Source organism: Sciurus vulgaris (assembly GCF_902686455.1).
Source record: "Sciurus vulgaris genome assembly, chromosome: 15".
NCBI lineage: Eukaryota > Metazoa > Chordata > Mammalia > Rodentia > Sciuridae > Sciurus > Sciurus vulgaris.
The window spans coordinates 89,140,971-89,158,096 of NC_136476.1; the positions used below are offsets into that span (position 1 = coordinate 89,140,971).

A 17,126-nucleotide genomic window follows, 5' to 3' on the forward strand; every position below is an offset into this window, starting at 1 on the left:
GCCATGGGAAGGCCAGGGTGGCGACTCCTTCCTGCAGGGAAGCGCACCAGTGCAAGCTAGCCGCCCTCGTGTCCCTCAAGACCGACACGGAGAACCAGCTCAGCTGGAGTGTGAGTGTGCCCACCCCCACACAGCCCCGGAGATGCTGGCCCGGGCTGGCAGGCGGGGCTCGCACTGGGCATCCCTGGGTGGGCAACCTGGGCACAGGCAGAGGAGGACCTGTGTCCCGCCCCACCACCCGGGGGCTTGGCTGCAGGGGCGGCCGGTGTGCCCCGTGTGAGTCCTACTCTTCACAGACTGGGGACACGGCACTCCCTGGTGGAGGTGAAGCCCCAGAACTACCTGATCCTCCACCTGATCAATGAGCACGAAGGCCAGATCAGCCTGGTGGCCCACCTGAGGGGTGAGTGTCCCAGGGAAGGGCCTCCCCAAGGCGGGGACCAGGGGACCCATCCCCACCGGGCAAGTAGGCCCATGGGTTTCTGCCTCCAGCAGGCTGCTTTTTCTAGATCTGGAGTGGCAGCCTCCTCAAGGGGCCCTCAGGTCTTAGATTTCACGGTCAACTGTCTCCTCGCTCCTGGGCCTCCCCTCCCCACAGGGGCAGACCAGCTCTCCCCTCTCAGCACTGCTGATGGAAGCTGCCCACCCGAGGGGCACCTCCCCTGGTCCCAGCAGCACAGTGCCTGGGCCTCCCATGGCACCCCAGCCTCCCCTGCAGCTGAGGAGCCCATCACAGGGCTGCTCCCTGGTTCCTTGCCCTGCCCTGCCTCGGCCGACCGTAACCGGGGAAGCCCGGCCCCTTTCCTCCCGCCTACAGTGCAGGAGCTCCCTGGGAGCAGGAGTCCAGGACAAGTCTGCGAGCGCCTGCCAGGACCTCAGCCTCCAGGGGAGCCAGAGTCAGCAGCTGCACCTGGGGGTACGGCTGCTGCCTCCCTTCCCTGCTTAGCTCCCCGGCCCTTCGGTGGCCACCCAATAGCCAGGGGCAGCTGGGGCAGGCGGGCCTAGGCTGACCCAAACTGCTCTGTCCCCTCAGATCACTGCCAGGAGCTCAGACACTAGGATGCCCACACCAGCGCCAGGTGAGTGACACCGTCCCCTTGAGAGGGCCCAGGCACTGTCCCCAGTCGGGGGAGGGTCCCCTCGACGCCAGCCCCTGCGGACAGGGAGCTGAGGCCAGGCAGGGGCTCCCAGGGAACTCTAGCCTGCCCACCTCTTCACACTCTCCAGGAAGCCCACCAAGAAGGCCTCTCTGCAGTCCTTCCCTCCTCTAGGGGCCCATGGCAGACGAGGGGGCCTCAGGTCCCATGTCAGCTGACAGGCCCTCTACGCCAGCCTATAAGGCTCTACCGGTCCCCATCCCTGGACCCTTCCTTGTTCAATAAAGGATTTTCATCCAGGGTGACTCTGAGTTTGTCAGACTAGCGGGGACATTTCTTCTTGCCTGCATAAACAGCACAGGGAGGGGGGAATGCCTTCCCAATCTGAGCACCTCCCCAAGGTGTCAATCTTCACCAAGTGATGAAGGCAGTCCCTAGTTTTTCACGTCAAATATGTGAACTCGTGCCTACTAGGACTCTTCCAGCTTGAAACACAGAAAATCTCACACACACACAAAGAGGAGCAAGTCATCGGCTCACATCCGAGAGGTGCTGAGGTAAGCGGCCAGCAGGCGCAGCTGTATCAGGCACAGTTGTCTTGCTCAAGGGCTGTTTCTGGCTGTCTCCGGTCTCTTTTCTCCACTGTGCGGCCATCACTCTTGGGCTCCACATACGGCCGTGACGCTGCAGCCCATGAGCTTGCTGGGTCGGGGCCCCCACAACAGCTCCAATCCAGGAGGTGAATCCATCTCGCTGCTGCTCGGTGGCCAGGCCTGTATCACGTCCTTCCTGGAACCAGAGGTGGGGCAGCTAAGAGGGACAAGCGTGGCTCCCAAGAGGAACTGGGGTCTGTGCACTGAGGGGTGAGTGGATGCATGGGCGTCAGGCTCCCCCAGGACACCTTGGGTTCTGGACCCCTCCAGGCTGTACCCCCTTCACAAAGCTTCTCCCCAAACCTCAGCCCTCCCAGGGGGCCAACTCAGAGCCCCAGGCACAGTGCCAGCTCGGGTCCAAGGGCTGGACACTGGAGACCGTACTTCACAGGGTGAACAAAGGCCTCGTGGGGGGAACTGGGGCATGGGTCAGAATGCTTCCCCAACCCCTCAACACCCCCGTGGAGAGGGTACCAGGGGGCGCGCCAGGGGCACCGGGGTACCACAGGGCACTGGGGGCAGCCTCAGGGCATCCCCTCCTAGTGGGGCTGTACCCACACGGCACCTTGAGATGCTCCTGGAAGACCTACAGGAATGGCACATGCAGGGAGCAGGGCTTTGTCCAGCCCTGGGGACAGTCCTCCACTGGATTGGAGCTGGTGTGGGGGCCCCGACCCAGCAAGCTCATGGGCTGCAGCGTCATGGCTGTATGTGGAGCCCAAGAGTGATGGCCGCACAGTGGAGAAAAGAGACCAGAGACAGCCGGTCATACCACATGCAGGGAGCAGGGCTTTGTCCAGCCCTGGGGACAGTCCTCCACACCACTGTCCTCAAGGCCACCTGGGAGGCTGGGGCAGCAGTGCCCAAAGTGAGCAGCTGGCCCAGCTACAAACGAGTAACTCGCCAGGGAAAAGCTTGAACAGCCAACAAAGTACACAGCCGGCCCACAGGCCCCAGGGAAGAAAGCTGACCGAGGCAGCAGCGGACCCCACCTTGCCCTCCCGACCAGCAAGACAGGGACAGCCACGCACCTCCCAGGCCTCACACCAGTGACGACAGACAGCTGGGGGGTTGGACACACACCTGCCATGAGCCAGAAACTCCACCATGGACAAACCGTCCTGTGGAGTCGCCCCAAGTGTGGTGTCAGAGGAAACTGGCAGGTGCCACAGCTGGACAGACCCAGGCAGAACGGGTCACCTCCTGAAGTGCCACCCAGCAGGTGCAGAGGAGCCGCCTTCCTCCCGAGGCCCACTGAGGCCAGCCCCGGCCTTGCCCCTCCCTGTCCGCGAAGCCCGTCCTGCACTCAGCTCGGGGGGCGCTCTTTCACAGCGAGGCGTGCCTGGCTCCCCTGGCAGAGGCGAGCTCCGTGGGGCCTCTGGACCACGCCGTGGCCTCGTCTTTTGCCGACAGATGAACGTAAACGAAAACCCAAATGGGATGAGAAAGCGAGCAAAGGCAGGTCCAGGGGTGGCACTGTCCCCACCCTGCCTGGCGGGGGCCATGCTCGCGGTGCCAAACAGATTCCTGCACCAGGACCGCCATGGGAGACCCGCGGCGGGAGGGTGGGGGGGACCACGCCAACAGCACAGACAGGACACTCGGGGGGCGCTGGAGACGGGCGTGGTGGTGGCCAGGCGTGCCATGAACAGCCGTGCACCTGAAAAGGCCAGGGAAGCCGGCGAAGAGGCCTCACTGCAGGCCAGCTGCTCAGGAGGCTGAGTCAGGAGGGTGGCCACACCCAGGAGTTCAGGGCCAGCCGGGGCAGCACAGCAACGCCGTCTCAAAAAAGGGAAGCAAAGGTTAAGAATGTGACTTTTCTGCTACGTGTATTTTACTACAATGTTTTAAAAGCTGGAAGAAAACCAGGCAGATTACATCAGCAGGATGGAAGGCAGCAGTGCAATGCCACCCTGAGACGGGCCCTGGTCACGGCCATGCCCTAGACGAGGCCGGCCCAGCATGCGGGGCAGTGTGGGGAGGAGCCACTGCAGGCGAAGGCCAGGGGAAAAAACCAGAGACAGGTGGATTTGCATCCTAAGCTCTGGGAACATCGCCCAGAAAAGTACCAGGGACGTGGGGACAACACCCAGCCAAGAGCACCGCTGACTCTCCTCCCCGCTACAAACAACAGATGGAACCAGAAGCAGGGACGGGAGGTTCATCTCGGCAGGAGCCTGGGCACCCCAGCAGGTCTGAGGGGCTGCCCTCAGGCACCTATGCAGCCTGGGCGATCGGGAAGAAGCCAGGACCCACTGCCTCCCTGCTTCGTCCTGCGGGGGCGGGGCGGGGCGTCGGGACAGCGCCCACCTGTTCACTCAAGGCGCTCTCAGCAACGCTGCTGGGACCGCTAAGCAGGGGCGAGAGGCTCTGCCCAGCTTGAGAGTCGGGCAGAAGGGGCCTCAATAGACAGAACCCAGCAGGGGGCCAAGGACTGCACTGCAACCCAGCTCAGACCAATTCACCCCAGCCAGCAGCTGAGGACAGGGTCCTGGGCTGGAAAGCGTTTCCTAGATGGGAGGGGGGTCCCATGGGCCTCTTGAGAGACTTGGGTCCAACCCAGGGTCCAGGTTGGACAAATGCTGGGCCATTCAGACACATCCCCAGGTTGAGTGCGTCGGCCTCAGGCACACCTGCCCAGGTATGGTGGACGCTGCAGCATCTGGGGCCTTGTCCCCACTTGGCTGACTGCACCCGAGGTCACCTGAGGCCCTCTCCCCTCCTCACAGCCCCTCACACCCGAGTCCCCAGGAATGCGACACAGGCTGGGTGAGCGGTGGGTGTGGGCCTTCCTGAGCCTGCGGAGCTGCTGCCGTGCACTGCAGGAGGAAGCCCTGAACTCTGCCAAGGGCATTTCCTGACCAAAGGCCCCTTGCTTCCTCCAGACCCTCAAAGGGCTCCACAGCCCAGCAGACAGGCTTCCTGTGAAGTGGGGCAGTGCTGCTGGGCACTGGTACACACACCTGGGCCCGGAGTGGCCCAGGCCAGCCTGGGTTGGAGCAGGGGAGCAGGCACCAAGAGGCCAGTGAGGGCTACAGTGGGTGTAGGCAGGTGCTCCAGGGTGGACGATGCTGGGAGGAAGGCTGCCTGGGCCTCCTCTGGGTTCTCCTGGGTGGACATCAAGGTGAATGCAGGGCCGCACTGCCTGGAGGTGCCCAGGCTCCCTCCCAGTGTCCAGTCTGTCTGCCTCCTTGTCCTAAGGATGCTGGGAGTGGTGCGTGGGCCCGGGGTGAGCCAGGATAACCTCCCCGTCGCAGGGTCCTGAGGTCGACCACATCTACAAACTCTTGCCCCCACGTTGACACTTGCGGACCACGTCACAGAGTGGTCACCTCGGGGATCAGGCATCACTGAAGCTAGGCGGCTGCATTCCTGTGAGAGACAGCGGACTTCCTGCCAAGGAATGTCCCCGGGAGAAAGAACAGCCATGACCATGTAAGGGGGTTTGCCAAGAAGGTGGAAAAGTGGCGGACGGGTGTCAGGTGTGTGAAGCGTCAGGTGTGGGAAGAGGACACCAAAGCTCAGCAGAGGGCCAGGCACTGGTGCCTCTGCACCTGGGGTGGCTTCCTGAGGCCCAGACTTGGAGGCTCAAACAACACAACTTTCTCTTGCATAGTCCGGGAGACCAGAAGTCTGAGATTGGCATTGCTCCGGGGAAACCCAGGCCAGGACATGGCTGTGCTCTAGGCCAGGGAGGACCCACCGGCCTCCAGCTTCTGGTGGCCTCAGCAGTGAATACCCAGGAGTGCTCTGCCACAGAGCCACGTCCTCAGCCATTTTTATGTTTTATATTTTGAAACAGGGTCTTGCGAAGTTGCCCAGGCCGGTCTCAAACTTATGATGCTCCTACCTCAACCCCCCAAGTCGCCGGGATTATAGGCATGTGCCCCAGTCTAGCGTCCGAGGCCCCATTTTCCAGTCCCTCCCCGTCCGTGTCCACAGCACCTGCTCCTCTGGTGTCCCAACTCCCTCTGCCCCCAACTATGGGCACAGTAAAGGACAGCAGTTGCCAGGGGCTGAGGAGGAGGAGGGAGGAACAGGTGGCCCTCGGGGGCTTCTGAGAGATACTGCCATGGCAGACAGTGACTGCATGTTTGTCAACACCGCGGAAGGCGCAAGACCAAGAGTGAACCCTTGTCAGGATTCTGGACTCCAGGTGACACCATGTGGTCACTGTAACAGATGCACCGCCCTGCACTCAGTCTTGTGGTGAACCCAAAGCTGCCCTGACAAGATGTGCAAAACTATATGCATAGGCACACATGTGCACACGTGAAGCACACACAAAGCACACACTAAGCACACGATCTTGCTTCCACCTGCTCCAGCAGCACACCCAGCTGCCCCGTGAGAAATCGTGGCTTGCCACATCCTCAGAGGGTCCGGGCCTCCACAGGAGCTGAGCACACATGGGCATTACTTGTCATACTGACTCTTCCTGCTGAATGAATACACCATGACTGAAGATCAAATATTCAAATCACCCTGTCAGACAGGAAGCTCGGCATCCTTCGCCAGCAGAGATGCAAATCACAGCCAAGAGGCTGAATCATTCCTCACCACTGGAGCAGCTAACCGAAGGCAGAGTCACAGGGTTGCAAGGAAACAGAACCAGAACGCACGTGCATTGTGGGGCAGAATGCAGGACAGCGTGGCCCTCTTGGGGGGAAGAATAGAGACGTCCCCTGACTGAAGAGTGCCAACCTAAACACCAAGCTAAGAGGGGAGTTGTAAGTCACCAAAGGACATGCAAAGGCAGCAAAACCAGAAGGAACAGAGGCGAGGAGAGCAAAGGGACAGGCTGGAAGATGGTCCCAGGACAGGCAAGAGGTGCCAGGGAGCCCCGCGCCTGCACGCAGCCCACATGCTGCCACGGAAGCACCATGGACCAACATCAGCAGGACCACAGGCACATTCAGGACGCAGAATCAACACTCCAAGGTCAGTTGTTCTCTGCACTAACAATGAAGGTCCACACAGAAGCCCAGAACCACCGTTCACCCCGCTATTCCCCTTCTGCACATCTGGACACCAAAGACTCAAAAGCCAGATCTCCACCGTGTCTGTACGCGCGCCCCAGTGCCCGGCGCAGCAGCATGCCGAGAGCCACGTCGTGAACAGAGGAGGGGTAACCAGCACTCACACACGCCCGGCAGCAACTGCAGCCTCCAGTGGAAGACAACTCTGACCTCTCTACTACACGGAGCAGCCTGGAGAAGGCACAGCACGGACCCAGCACAGTTGTCTTGGTGACTCCACGTGACGGTCACAGATGCTCCAACGGGCGTCTAGAAGAATGTGCTCCGTGCTGTGCCCTTCCACTAATCCCCAAGGCAGCCAGCGGCAGCCAGGGCCGAGAACGCAACCGGAAGTGAAAACAGCGATGAAGATGGAGGCCTGATGGGGGCTCAGGCCAGGTCCCACTGGCCACGTCCTGTACCTGTGGTGGGGCCCCGGTAGAGCTGAAGTTCCTCTGCCCTGCTTGTGGACACCCTGCAGGCTGAGGGCAGGCGCAGAGCTCTCTTGCACACCGGGGCCTCTGCAGAGGCAGCCTGAGGGTTCTGGAAGGTGACATGACCCCTGAACTACTCCAACTGCAGCAGACACAGGCCACTGAGGTCCACCCCACAGGCAGCACAGGGAGCTGCACCTCCTGTCCCACAGGGCAGCAGGGTGGGACAAGGTCTAACCTGGAGGGAGGGAGGGCCCCAGGGCCGCAGCCTGGGGGCCCTGGGTGCAGTGGACTGTGGGCAGTGCTTCTCAGCCACCACTTGCCCAGTGTCCCACTCTACCCCGGCACACAGATCCCACATGGCAGTGGGAGGTAAATGGGGATGCCCAGAAGGTGGCTAAGGGTGCACCAAGCACCCCTAATGGCCCAAGTACCTTGGGTTCCTGGGATGAGGATGAACACACCAATTTCCACAGCCTCAGGCACCAGCCAGCGGAGCCCAGGCCAGGGGCCTAATAAACTGTCTGCTTTGGTACATGGCTGCCACAGGCCACTTGGTTCTGGAACACTGGCATCTCGGGCGGTGCCGAGGTGCCAGCTGCTGCCAACCTGGGTGAGTGATGGCCACTGAGCCTCAGGGCACAGCCTGTGATGGTGCCAAGGAGAGCTTGCCACTGTGTGAAGCACCTCCTCTCAGGCAGGCGGGTGTTGGGAGACACTCAGAAAAACAAGAGGGCAAGGACAGAGTGACCATTGAGCCCCAGGACCTCGGGGCAGCCACAGACCCTGCCCATCGGCAGAGACCACGCTCCCAGAGCAGCAGAGAGCTGAGCCAGGGACTACGCGAAAGGGGAGGGCCAGGCCTGTTTAGCACAGGACAGTGGGTTAGGACATGGGCCCCTGACTTGCTTTGAAAAGCTTTGAAAAAGGATGAACCTTTTACTGTCCATTGATCCTGGGGGACCTGCAGCACCTAGTTTCACACCTGTGGCAACAGGAAGGTCCAACCAACCAACACCGGAAAGTGACACTGGGCTGTGACTGTCCCCAGGTCTGCCATCACTGGATGCAGGTTGGCGCCCTGCAGAACAGAAACCTGTCCCCTCCCCACTCCAGAGGTCAGAGTGAAGGTGTCTACAGGGCCTGGTCCTCTGGAGGGACCGCTCCCAGCTTCCCAGGTTCCCGGGCCCAGGCAGCCTCACTCCAGCCTCTGCCTGTGGTCACGGGCCTCCCCCTGTGGCTCTTTCCAAATTCCCCTCTTCCTTTTCCCCCTCAGTGCTGGGGCTGGACCCAGCGTGTGCTCAGCACCTACCACTGGGCTACACCCCAGCCAGTCCCTCTCCTATGAGGAGACCCGTTGCTGGATCTGGGACCCACCCTTGATGCAGGAGGATCCCATCTCAAGATCCCCAACTGAAGATACCTGTGAAGACCCTGTGTCCAAATAAAGTCATAATCTAAGATTCCAGAAAGATGTGAATTCTGGGGGCCACTGCACTAGGGACAGGAAACACCCTGTGAGTCAACCAGTGTGGCAGGAAGGAGACAATGCCGGGCATGGGCTCTGCCTGCAGGAACCTGGCCATTCTGGGGCAGGGTGGCTCCCAGCCTAGGAGACCTCTCAGGACTCTTCGTGCACCCAACATGCAGGACCCAAGGTCCTAGCACTATTTGCACAGGATCCTGGGGCTGCCTGTGTGCAGGCATTCAACCTGTAGTGGGTGAGGAGGGTGCCAAAGAGAAACCTCTGTGGAGGGACAGAGACCCTGAGCAGCCACATCAAACAGGAGGGTAATCAGGACCCCAAGAACCACCATGCATGCCATGGGTCCCTAAGAGGCTCTTCCAGAGACCCCAGGCCCCTGGCCTGGCTGGTGGGCATAGACGTGGCAGAGCTGGGCCGCCCCTGCCCACAACCCTCCCCACCTCCAGCCCTCAATTGCATGTCTGCCAAGACCCCGCAGACAAGCAGGGTCCATTCCACCTGCAGGACTCCCCTCCCACGCTGTCCGGCTCCTGCCCAGCTCTCCCACCTGGCCACTGGCAGGCAAAATCTCCCCAAACAGCCTTTTGAGGCTTCACAGTGAAGGGTGTCCTCCCACCTGGCCTCTGAGCCTGCTGGGGATCAGTGGCCACTGAAGTGTCCCGAGGGAAGACGGTGGCGGTGGCCAGGCTGGAGCAGGACTGAGCTGATTTCTTCCCGCAACCTGGAGGAGGGCAGGCCTCTCCTCTGTCCCCTGCAGGGTGGGCCCACTCCTGTTGGGGCCTGGGCAGGCACTCAGTGGGAGACGCCACCGTCCTTCTGTCAGAGCGGAGGCTGTGGGGCAGTCACAGCCTGGAAGGCTGTTCCCGGCCTCCTAAACCATGCTGAGTGGGGGCTCCAGGCCAACGAGCCCTGTCCTTGGTTCAGGAGTCCTTGGGAGGGGAAGGGACAGGAGAGCCGCCGAAGGGCAGGCACACCGTGGCTCCGTGCAGGAGAAAAGAGCCCGCCAAGCTCCGAGAGGCCAGGTGGCCCTTCTTGGGCACTCCTGGCGGGAGGCAGCCTCAAGGCCCCAACCCCTTAACGTCCAGTTCCCCTGGGCTGCCAGCTGTCCCTGCTAGCAGGGGGGTCCTGGCACAGCCAGCCTGGGGTGGGCCTTAAGTCCCAAGCCCTTGGGAATGAGGGAATCTAGGACTCTAAGGTCGGAGGCTCCTGCAGCTCCAAGCCCCTCTGGCCTCCCTGACCCCAGCAGGTGCTATCGTTACTGCTCTGACCCCACAAGCAAGGACAGACCCCAGGATCATTTTTTTTCTTTAGAAATTGTAGGCAGACATGATACCTTTCTTTTATTTATTTATATGTGGTGCTGAGGATCAAACCCAGTGCCTCACAAGTGCTAGGCGAGTGTCTACTGCTGAGCCACAACCCCAGCCCCAGGATCACTCTTAACACTGGCTCAGAAAGCAGATGAAACCTGCCTGCCTCCTGGAATAGGGCCTGTCCCTCACCATCCAGTGAAATCTGGGGGCAGGCCAGGGTCCTGCCTGTGCAAGCCCCAGGCATCGGTCAGGTCTGTGAATAAGCCGAGTCCTCCATCCCTGGTCTCCCTCACGGGGGCTGCAGGTGAGACCCACCTGTGCTTGTCAGCTTGGCCAAAGTCAACAGCTTCCTGTGGCCCAGGGGTGCAGGGGGCACCCAGAGTGAGGCCTCGTCCTGGAGGTCTGGGGACTGGCCGGATTCGAGGCTGAGGGGCTCATCCTCCCAAGCGCAGGGTTTGTGACGACCTCGTTCCATGCAGCCGGCTGCTCCAGGCCTCGTCAGCAGTGACTCAGAGAATGAATGGAACTTTCCGCTGGCTGCGGGGGTGGGGACCCTGGGGACGCTGAGCCTACGCTCAGAACTCTACCTTCTTGGGGAGCTGAGACTGCTCTGGCCCCCACACTCAGTTGTCAGGAGTCGCAGGGATCTGGGGCCTGTGTCTAGCCTGCTGAACCACCTGGGTGAGGTAGGATCAGACCTGGGCTTGCTCCAGTGCTGGCAGTAACCCAGCCCCTCCAGATGTGGGAGGGGGCAGGAGGCCTCTGCCCAGGGTCCCCAGCAACCCCATTGTGGCAAGGGCAGTTGTGGCAGCAGTGAGGGTACAGCCAGCCCCTCCCTTAGGCACCCTGGGCTGGGAGAGGGATGCTGAGGAGGGGCGTGGCCTCCCTGGGAGCAGGGCCCCCAGCTGCACCCACCCCACCCAGCAGGGTTATTTAGGGACTTCCCTATGTGGGCAGCTGCCTGCGCTCTGAATGGAGGTGGTGCATCTGCCTGATGAATCGGATTAATTACACAAAAGCGGCAGGAATTTTGTTTCCTCCAGGAAAATCGCTTTCCCTTTTTAATATTCAGCCTCCAGCCGCACAGCCCTGCAGCCTTGCTTAATGCAGAGCCCAGCTGTGACCCAGCCCAGAACGAAGCACCCAACCCGGGGCAGGCACGTGGGCTGCCCTGCCCCACCGGCAGTGGCTAGCAGGCAAAGAAATCCGGGAAGATGCCGTCCACCTCCTCCCGCAGCTCCAGGCCCCAACTGCCCAGGTCGGAGCCCCACAGCTCCAGGGGCCCATCCTGGAGCTCCTGGGAGCCAGGCTCAGGGTCGCCCAGGAAAGCTGGCTCTGCCCGCTCTGCCAAGCTGCTCCTGGCTGGGGCCCAGGGTGCAGCGGTCCTTCCTCTTCCCTCTAGGGACCCTGGGAGCAAAAGGTACATCAGCAGGTGGGCTGGACAGGGAGGGCAGGCAAGCAGGGTCAGGGCACACCTGGGGCTCCCTACACCTCCGTCTGCTCCTCTGGGAGACAAGAGGGCAAGCCCTGCCTCCCCACGCTCCCAGCCTCCAGGACAGAGGCCCTGCTCCCAGGCTTGGGGACTCCCCCAGCCAGGTCACAAGGGCATCCCAGCACTGGGACCTAAAGAAGACTGACAGCCAACAGTGATGCATCCAGACGCCTTTGTGGCCAGTGCAGCTGGCCCAGGACCTCAGTGACCGATGTGGGGCCCAGGAAAGGCACAGAACCCCACTCAGCTCACTGCACATGTCAGACGTCCACACAGACTCCCGGCGTGCTCGCTCACACACGCCCCACTGGATCCAGCTCACGTGTGGTCACATGGCTAACCACGTATGCTCACAGGCATTCACACACGTGTTCACACCTACCAGATCAGTCCTGTGTGTGCTCACACTCACATGTGGTCACACGTGCATGCACACGCTTTACCTCTGACTCTCCCACCCTGTCACCCTGACCACCAGCCAGGAGAGGTGGAGGCCCAGAGACATTCTGGAAACTGCATGGTGCACAGCCAGGTGGACCCAGGCACCACTGCCCCAGCTCCACAGAAAGGGCTGAGACGCCACCTGGGCTGGCGTGGGCAAAGGCAGCTAGACCCGTGACCCCCACTCACCCAGCCACCAGTCAGGACTGGCCGTCAGCAGGAAGGAAGTCCCATCCTCAACACTGGATCCCGACACAGACCTGGAAGCAAGAAAAACCCCCAAGAGGCCACAGGTGGACCCAGACTCTGGGAGCTCAAGGGAAGACTTGGGCCCCAAGTCCCAAGAAGCCACTTGGGACCAAAAGGGGCCCCATCCCCTGAGGGACACATGCAGAAGCCACCTCTGCTGCTACCAAGAGTGCAGGCCAGGCCCAGGCCCAGGCCTGTCCCCAGCACCCCTGCTGGTTCCTCTCCAGTGGCAGCCTCGCTCTCTCCCACACCCAGCTGGTGTGCGCTCCCAAAACACAAACTCATTTGCCATTAGCCAAAACAAAAGACAATTAGGAAACAAAAGTGTTTTCAGAAACATTTGAAAGCCACATGGCCAGGCTGGCTGGCCCTGGCCTGCCTGCCCCAGCCCTCCTCGCAGACCTGCCGGGCACCAGAGCAGAAGTTTCTAGGTGCAGAGAAAGGCCCAGGGTGTGCTGGAGGAGACCTGTGATGGCTGGCACGGTAGGCATGCTCACACGCACATGCACCCACGGGCACCCACCTGGCATCTGCCACAGGTGTCAGGGCGGCCTCCTCAGCCAGCCCACCCGGAGACGTGGGGACTCTGGCTGGGGGCCCAGCCTGGCCCAGAGCACCAGGAGCCTCCTGGCTTATCTCAGGGGAGCTTGGTTGCGATGAGCAGGGTGGCCAGCGTGGGGGCTGGGGCACCAGGCTGAAGGACTCTGAGGAAGGTGGACATGGTCAACAGGTCACCTGCCTGCTGCCCCCCATGGCCTCTTGATTCTGAGCAGAGTCCAGCCCCACAACAAGGACACATGGAAGAGAGCCCAGAAGCATGCTGCAGACAGTTGGCCAGGCAGGGGAATGCCCAGAGGCAAGGGCCCAGGAGGCCTCAGGTCTGGGATCCCCTCCCCTGATCTCCTGCTGCCTACCACAGGACACTGCACCCGGTGCCCCCAGCTCTGCGCACAGCAAGGCCCCTCCCCATGGCAGCGGGGACACTTGTGGGGTCACAAGGTACCACCCGCTGCAGAGCCACTTCCAGGCATGGTGAACACGCACATCTGTGAAGTGATGAACAGCCAAGAGGGTCAGTGCCATAGGGGCCGGGGTCATCACAAGTGCCCCTTAGGGTGACCACAAAGCCACCTGACACAGCTTGGCCGTGATGGTGTCAGGGAACGAAGGTAGCACAGGGGAGGGTGGCTGGGAGGCTGCAGGCCTGAGGCTTGTCCCCACGACAGCTCCCCTCAGCACAGGCAGAGGTTGGGGCACAGAGGTGGCCAGCCTAGCCATGAAACCACCGTGGACAGCCAGGGGACACCAAGAACAGCCAATGGTGGCTGCTAGAGCTGGACACGGCAGGGGTCAGCTTGGTGGTCAAGATGGGCCAAGGGCCCTCATGCACCCCATGGTCCCTGACAGACCCAGAGAGGAGGAGGTAGAGGGCTGTCTTTAGGGAGCAGAGCGGTCAGGACCCAGGCAGGGAACACACGGCTACTCGAGAAGACCGGCAGCACCGGTCCTCAGCACATGGGTTTTGCACAAAGACAACATGAAACCCTGACCCCACCCAGGAAAAGCACCCACCCCGCTCAGAGCTGGAGGTTTCCTGGCTTGCCCTGGATGTGGTCACTCACCCGGAAGGGAGGGTGGCCTGTTCAGCACCTCACTCGTGTCCACAGCCAGGGTCACGCAGCTTAGGGGGTCCCGCGGCCTGGACAGTGTATAAAGAGGGTGTGGGGGAGCACTGGGCCACACACGAAGCACCCCTCCCCAGACCAGTCCAGTCCCCAAGCCTGCTGCGCGACACCTTCGGAAACACTAGATCCCAACCAACTGACAGTGACAGGGTGCCATTGGCAGGCATCAGGGCCTAGGCAAGTTTCTAGTCCTGGAGACCATGCATGACTCTGCTGCCCCTGGGCATCCCCAGGCCCTGCAGGGTGGGCCCCAGGGGACACTAACGGAATCATGCCAGATGCTTCTGTCTGGCAGTCTGGCCCACTGGCCGGAATCTGGCTCGCCAGGGTCAACTGCAGAACTTCCTCCCGCCACCGGTGCCAAGTCTCCCTGGAAGGAGCAGGAACCTGAAATTCAAACACACACATGTGGGCCAGGCATGGTGGTGCACTCCTGGGAGGCTGAGGCAGGAGGATCACAGGCTCAAGGCCAGCCTGGGCACCTCAGTGAGACCATCTTGATTTTTTTTAATCAAAACACACCAGAGGTGGCACTCAGGATGTGGCTCAGTGGCAGAGCACTTACCGAGCACACACAAGGCCCTGTGTTTGATCCCCGGCACCCCAAAGAGTTATATAAACAAACACACCAGTCAGAAAATCAGCTGGGAGACTCTCATGTAACCCTGGGGAGGAGTGGGCTGTGATCAGAGCAGCTGTCCCACAGGCAGCCAGCAAGCCAGAGCTTCACCTGGAGCTCACCCTGCACTCAGGACAGGGCTGCAGGTACAGGGTGACAACCCAGGTCTCACCCTTCCTGAGTGTGCCCACCCAGGAGCCTCGCCACAGGTGTTGGGAACCCCACCCCTACAAACATCAGGGCCGCTCCAATCCCCATCTGGTCACTTATCCTTACACATGTGGACGTCACCCTAAACAGCAGGGACTGTGGATACCTGACAAAGCCCCTGGCAGCTCACAGGCCCGTGACTGCTCTTGGGGGCAAAGCCGCAGGGAAAGGATCTATGTGCTGCTCAGTCGGGGCAGCATGAGGACACCCTGATTCCTGCAAAGCTGGCCTCGAGCATGGGGCGACGGATCAACCAACAGGACTGGGAGGCTGGTCCCTTCCCAGGGGAAGAGCAACAACAGGAAGTGTGGACCAATCCAGCAGTGCCCTGCAGAAACCACAACCAGCATGGGCTGTGGGAGGAGGCATGGGCTGGAGGGGACACTGCCCCCGTGTGAGTCCTTAACCAGCTGTGCTGCAAAGGCCTGACCAGCTCCACACACCCACAACTCACTGCATGCTGCTCCCAACCAGGCACCAGGGTGTGGGTGAGCCGAAGGAACTGCACCGCCATCTCCAGGACGGAGGCCATGTCCTCCCGCCGGCCATCGAACCGGGGCAGCAGGGCCCGCAGACGCTCACAGCTCATAGAGATCCGCCTCCTGCTCCCAGGAAAGTGAGAAATGTCCACAAACCCATCCAGCCTCCCCCAGAAGGGGCAGCAGCTGCTGGAACCACCAGAGGGAAGCCCCAGGGACCTCTGGGGCAGAGGCCACCAATGAACTCTTCAGCTGTGTGAGCCAAGGGTGTCCAGGGGTCAGCACAGCCATTCCAGAAGGGCCATCACTGCTCATGGTGAGGACAGGGCTGTGTCAGTGTCCAAGTCTAAAAGATCCCAAACGCAATGCACTAGGCTTCAGGCCACAAAGGGGCCACGGTGGTGCCGCTAGAACCCCCACGTGGACTTACCTTGGAGGCTGTTGTTAGTCCTGCCCTGGCTGCCTGAAGCCCGGTTGCAGTCACAAACAACCCCACCCCTTAAAAACGTGCCCTGGCCAGGAGAGCTCCTCCACTAGAGGGCCACTCACCTGCGCTCCCTCTCGCTGAGCACGTTCCTGGGAAGACTGGAGCCAGGGCCCTGGGTCACCGCAGGGTCCTTGACCCGGCCAGGTACCTGGGCTGGGTCCTGGAAGCTGGCCAGGACCCCCGACAAGAAAGAGTCGCTACAGAGAAGAGAGCCAGGACCCCCAGGCTGTGAACCCCAGAAAAGACTGTAGGGGGCCAGACGTAGTAACAGGTGTCTATAGGGGGTGGCTGGGGAAAAGTGGAGGACAAGGCCTGGGTCTCCCGGGAACACGGCCCTGGTCAGCTCGGCCCCTCCCCCACCCAGGACCAGGGTGGTCTCTGCCGCAGGTGCACCACGCAGGGTAGGACGGTAGTCCCTGGGCTGAGGCCTGGGGACCTGACACGCTCACACCCTCACCTGCACTCCCTACAGCCCGGGACTCTGGGGACCCCAGCCCGGAGCTCGGCGCCGCGAGACGCCATGAGAACGAAGGCGTGGAGGCGGGAGAAACACCCGGACCGCGCGCAGAGGCTCACGCTCAGCCCGCGGCCCCGCCCCCCCGGCGCCCGCCCTCCCCACGTGCTCCGCACGCCGGGACACCTGGCTCCCGCCCCGAGGCCCCGCCCCCTGCCCGCGGCCCCGCCCCCCCGGCGCCCGCCCTCCCCACGTGCTCCGCACGCCGGGACACCTGGCTCCCGCCCCGAGGCCCCGCCCCCTGCCCGCGGCCCCGCCCCCCCGGCGCCCGCCCTCCCCACGTGCTCCGCACGCCCGGACACCTGGCTCCCGCCCCGAGGCCCCGCCCCCCCGGCGCCCGCCCTCCCCACGTGCTCCGCACGCCGGGACACCTGGCTCCCGCCCCGAGGCCCCGCCCCCCCGGGCGCCCGCCCTCCCCACGTGCTCCGCACGCCCGGACACCTGGCTCCCGCCCCGAGGCCCCGCCCCCTGCCCGCGGCCCCGCCCCCTGCCCGCAGTCACTGACCGAAAAGTTCCCCAGGCAGTTGCCAGGAGGTGGTGGGGCGGCTCCATCTTTCCCAGCCCCCTGCGGGACGCGCGGGAGAGGACAGCGCGCACCTTGCTGAGGGTCCCAACCGCCCTTGGGTGCTCCGGGGTGGGTTGGGGGACACGCCCTGGCTTGGAGGAACTCGGCCTAGTTGGGAGCAGGAGGCTGGTCTGCGAACTGTCTCGCAGGACGAGCGGAGCCCCTGTCGTTCCCAGGTGTGCCATCCCTGGCACCTTTCTCTCTGCGCTGCCACCACCCACCTTCCAAACACCAAAGCCCGGAGGCGCCCAGCCTTCCCCGTGCAACGCCACAGCCCACGTGTCTGACCCTGCTCGCTGGCCTCCTGCGTCCCCTGCCCCAGGCACGTGCCCCTGCCTGCCGACCCCCAGTCTCCAGCACACTGGGCTCTGCTCGCCTCCCCGC

General features: G+C 62.3%; 1 protein-coding gene across 2 annotated transcripts; it reads right to left on the minus strand.

The window, feature by feature from the left end:
- Nucleotides 1-11,039: 11,039 nt before the first annotated feature.
- Nucleotides 11,040-16,212, minus strand: SOHLH1 (spermatogenesis and oogenesis specific basic helix-loop-helix 1). Of its 2 annotated transcripts, none has more exons than XM_079113972.1 (8): nucleotides 16,121-16,212; nucleotides 15,726-15,860; nucleotides 15,152-15,299; nucleotides 14,134-14,255; nucleotides 13,806-13,882; nucleotides 12,707-12,887; nucleotides 12,124-12,194; nucleotides 11,040-11,408 (listed from the first exon to the last, which is right to left on the minus strand). In XM_079113972.1, exons 1-8 carry the CDS (start codon nucleotides 16,183-16,185, stop codon nucleotides 11,191-11,193), a joined length of 1,017 nt encoding a protein of 338 aa, XP_078970098.1. In that variant the 5' UTR covers nucleotides 16,186-16,212; the 3' UTR covers nucleotides 11,040-11,190. The 2 variants fall into 2 exon arrangements, with proteins under 2 accessions (XP_078970098.1, XP_078970099.1); XM_079113973.1 differs by having other exon boundaries at nucleotides 15,726-15,830; nucleotides 16,121-16,191.
- Between the last annotated feature and the right edge of the window lie 914 nt (nucleotides 16,213-17,126).

What these genes read in the sequence shown, in the direction of transcription:
- SOHLH1 (XM_079113972.1), bottom strand. Translation starts at nt 16,185, where the DNA reads ATGGCGTCTCGCGGCGCCGAGCTCCGGGCTGGGGTCCCCAGAGTCCCG. An exon ending in CCGGGCTGTAGGGAGTGCAG is followed by an intron (nt 15,861 to 16,120) that starts GTGAGGGTGTGA and finishes TCTTCTCTGTAG; the next exon opens with CGACTCTTTCTTGTCGGGGG. An exon ending in CTCAGCGAGAGGGAGCGCAG is followed by an intron (nt 15,300 to 15,725) that starts GTGAGTGGCCCT and finishes TCCTGGGAGCAG; the next exon opens with GAGGCGGATCTCTATGAGCT.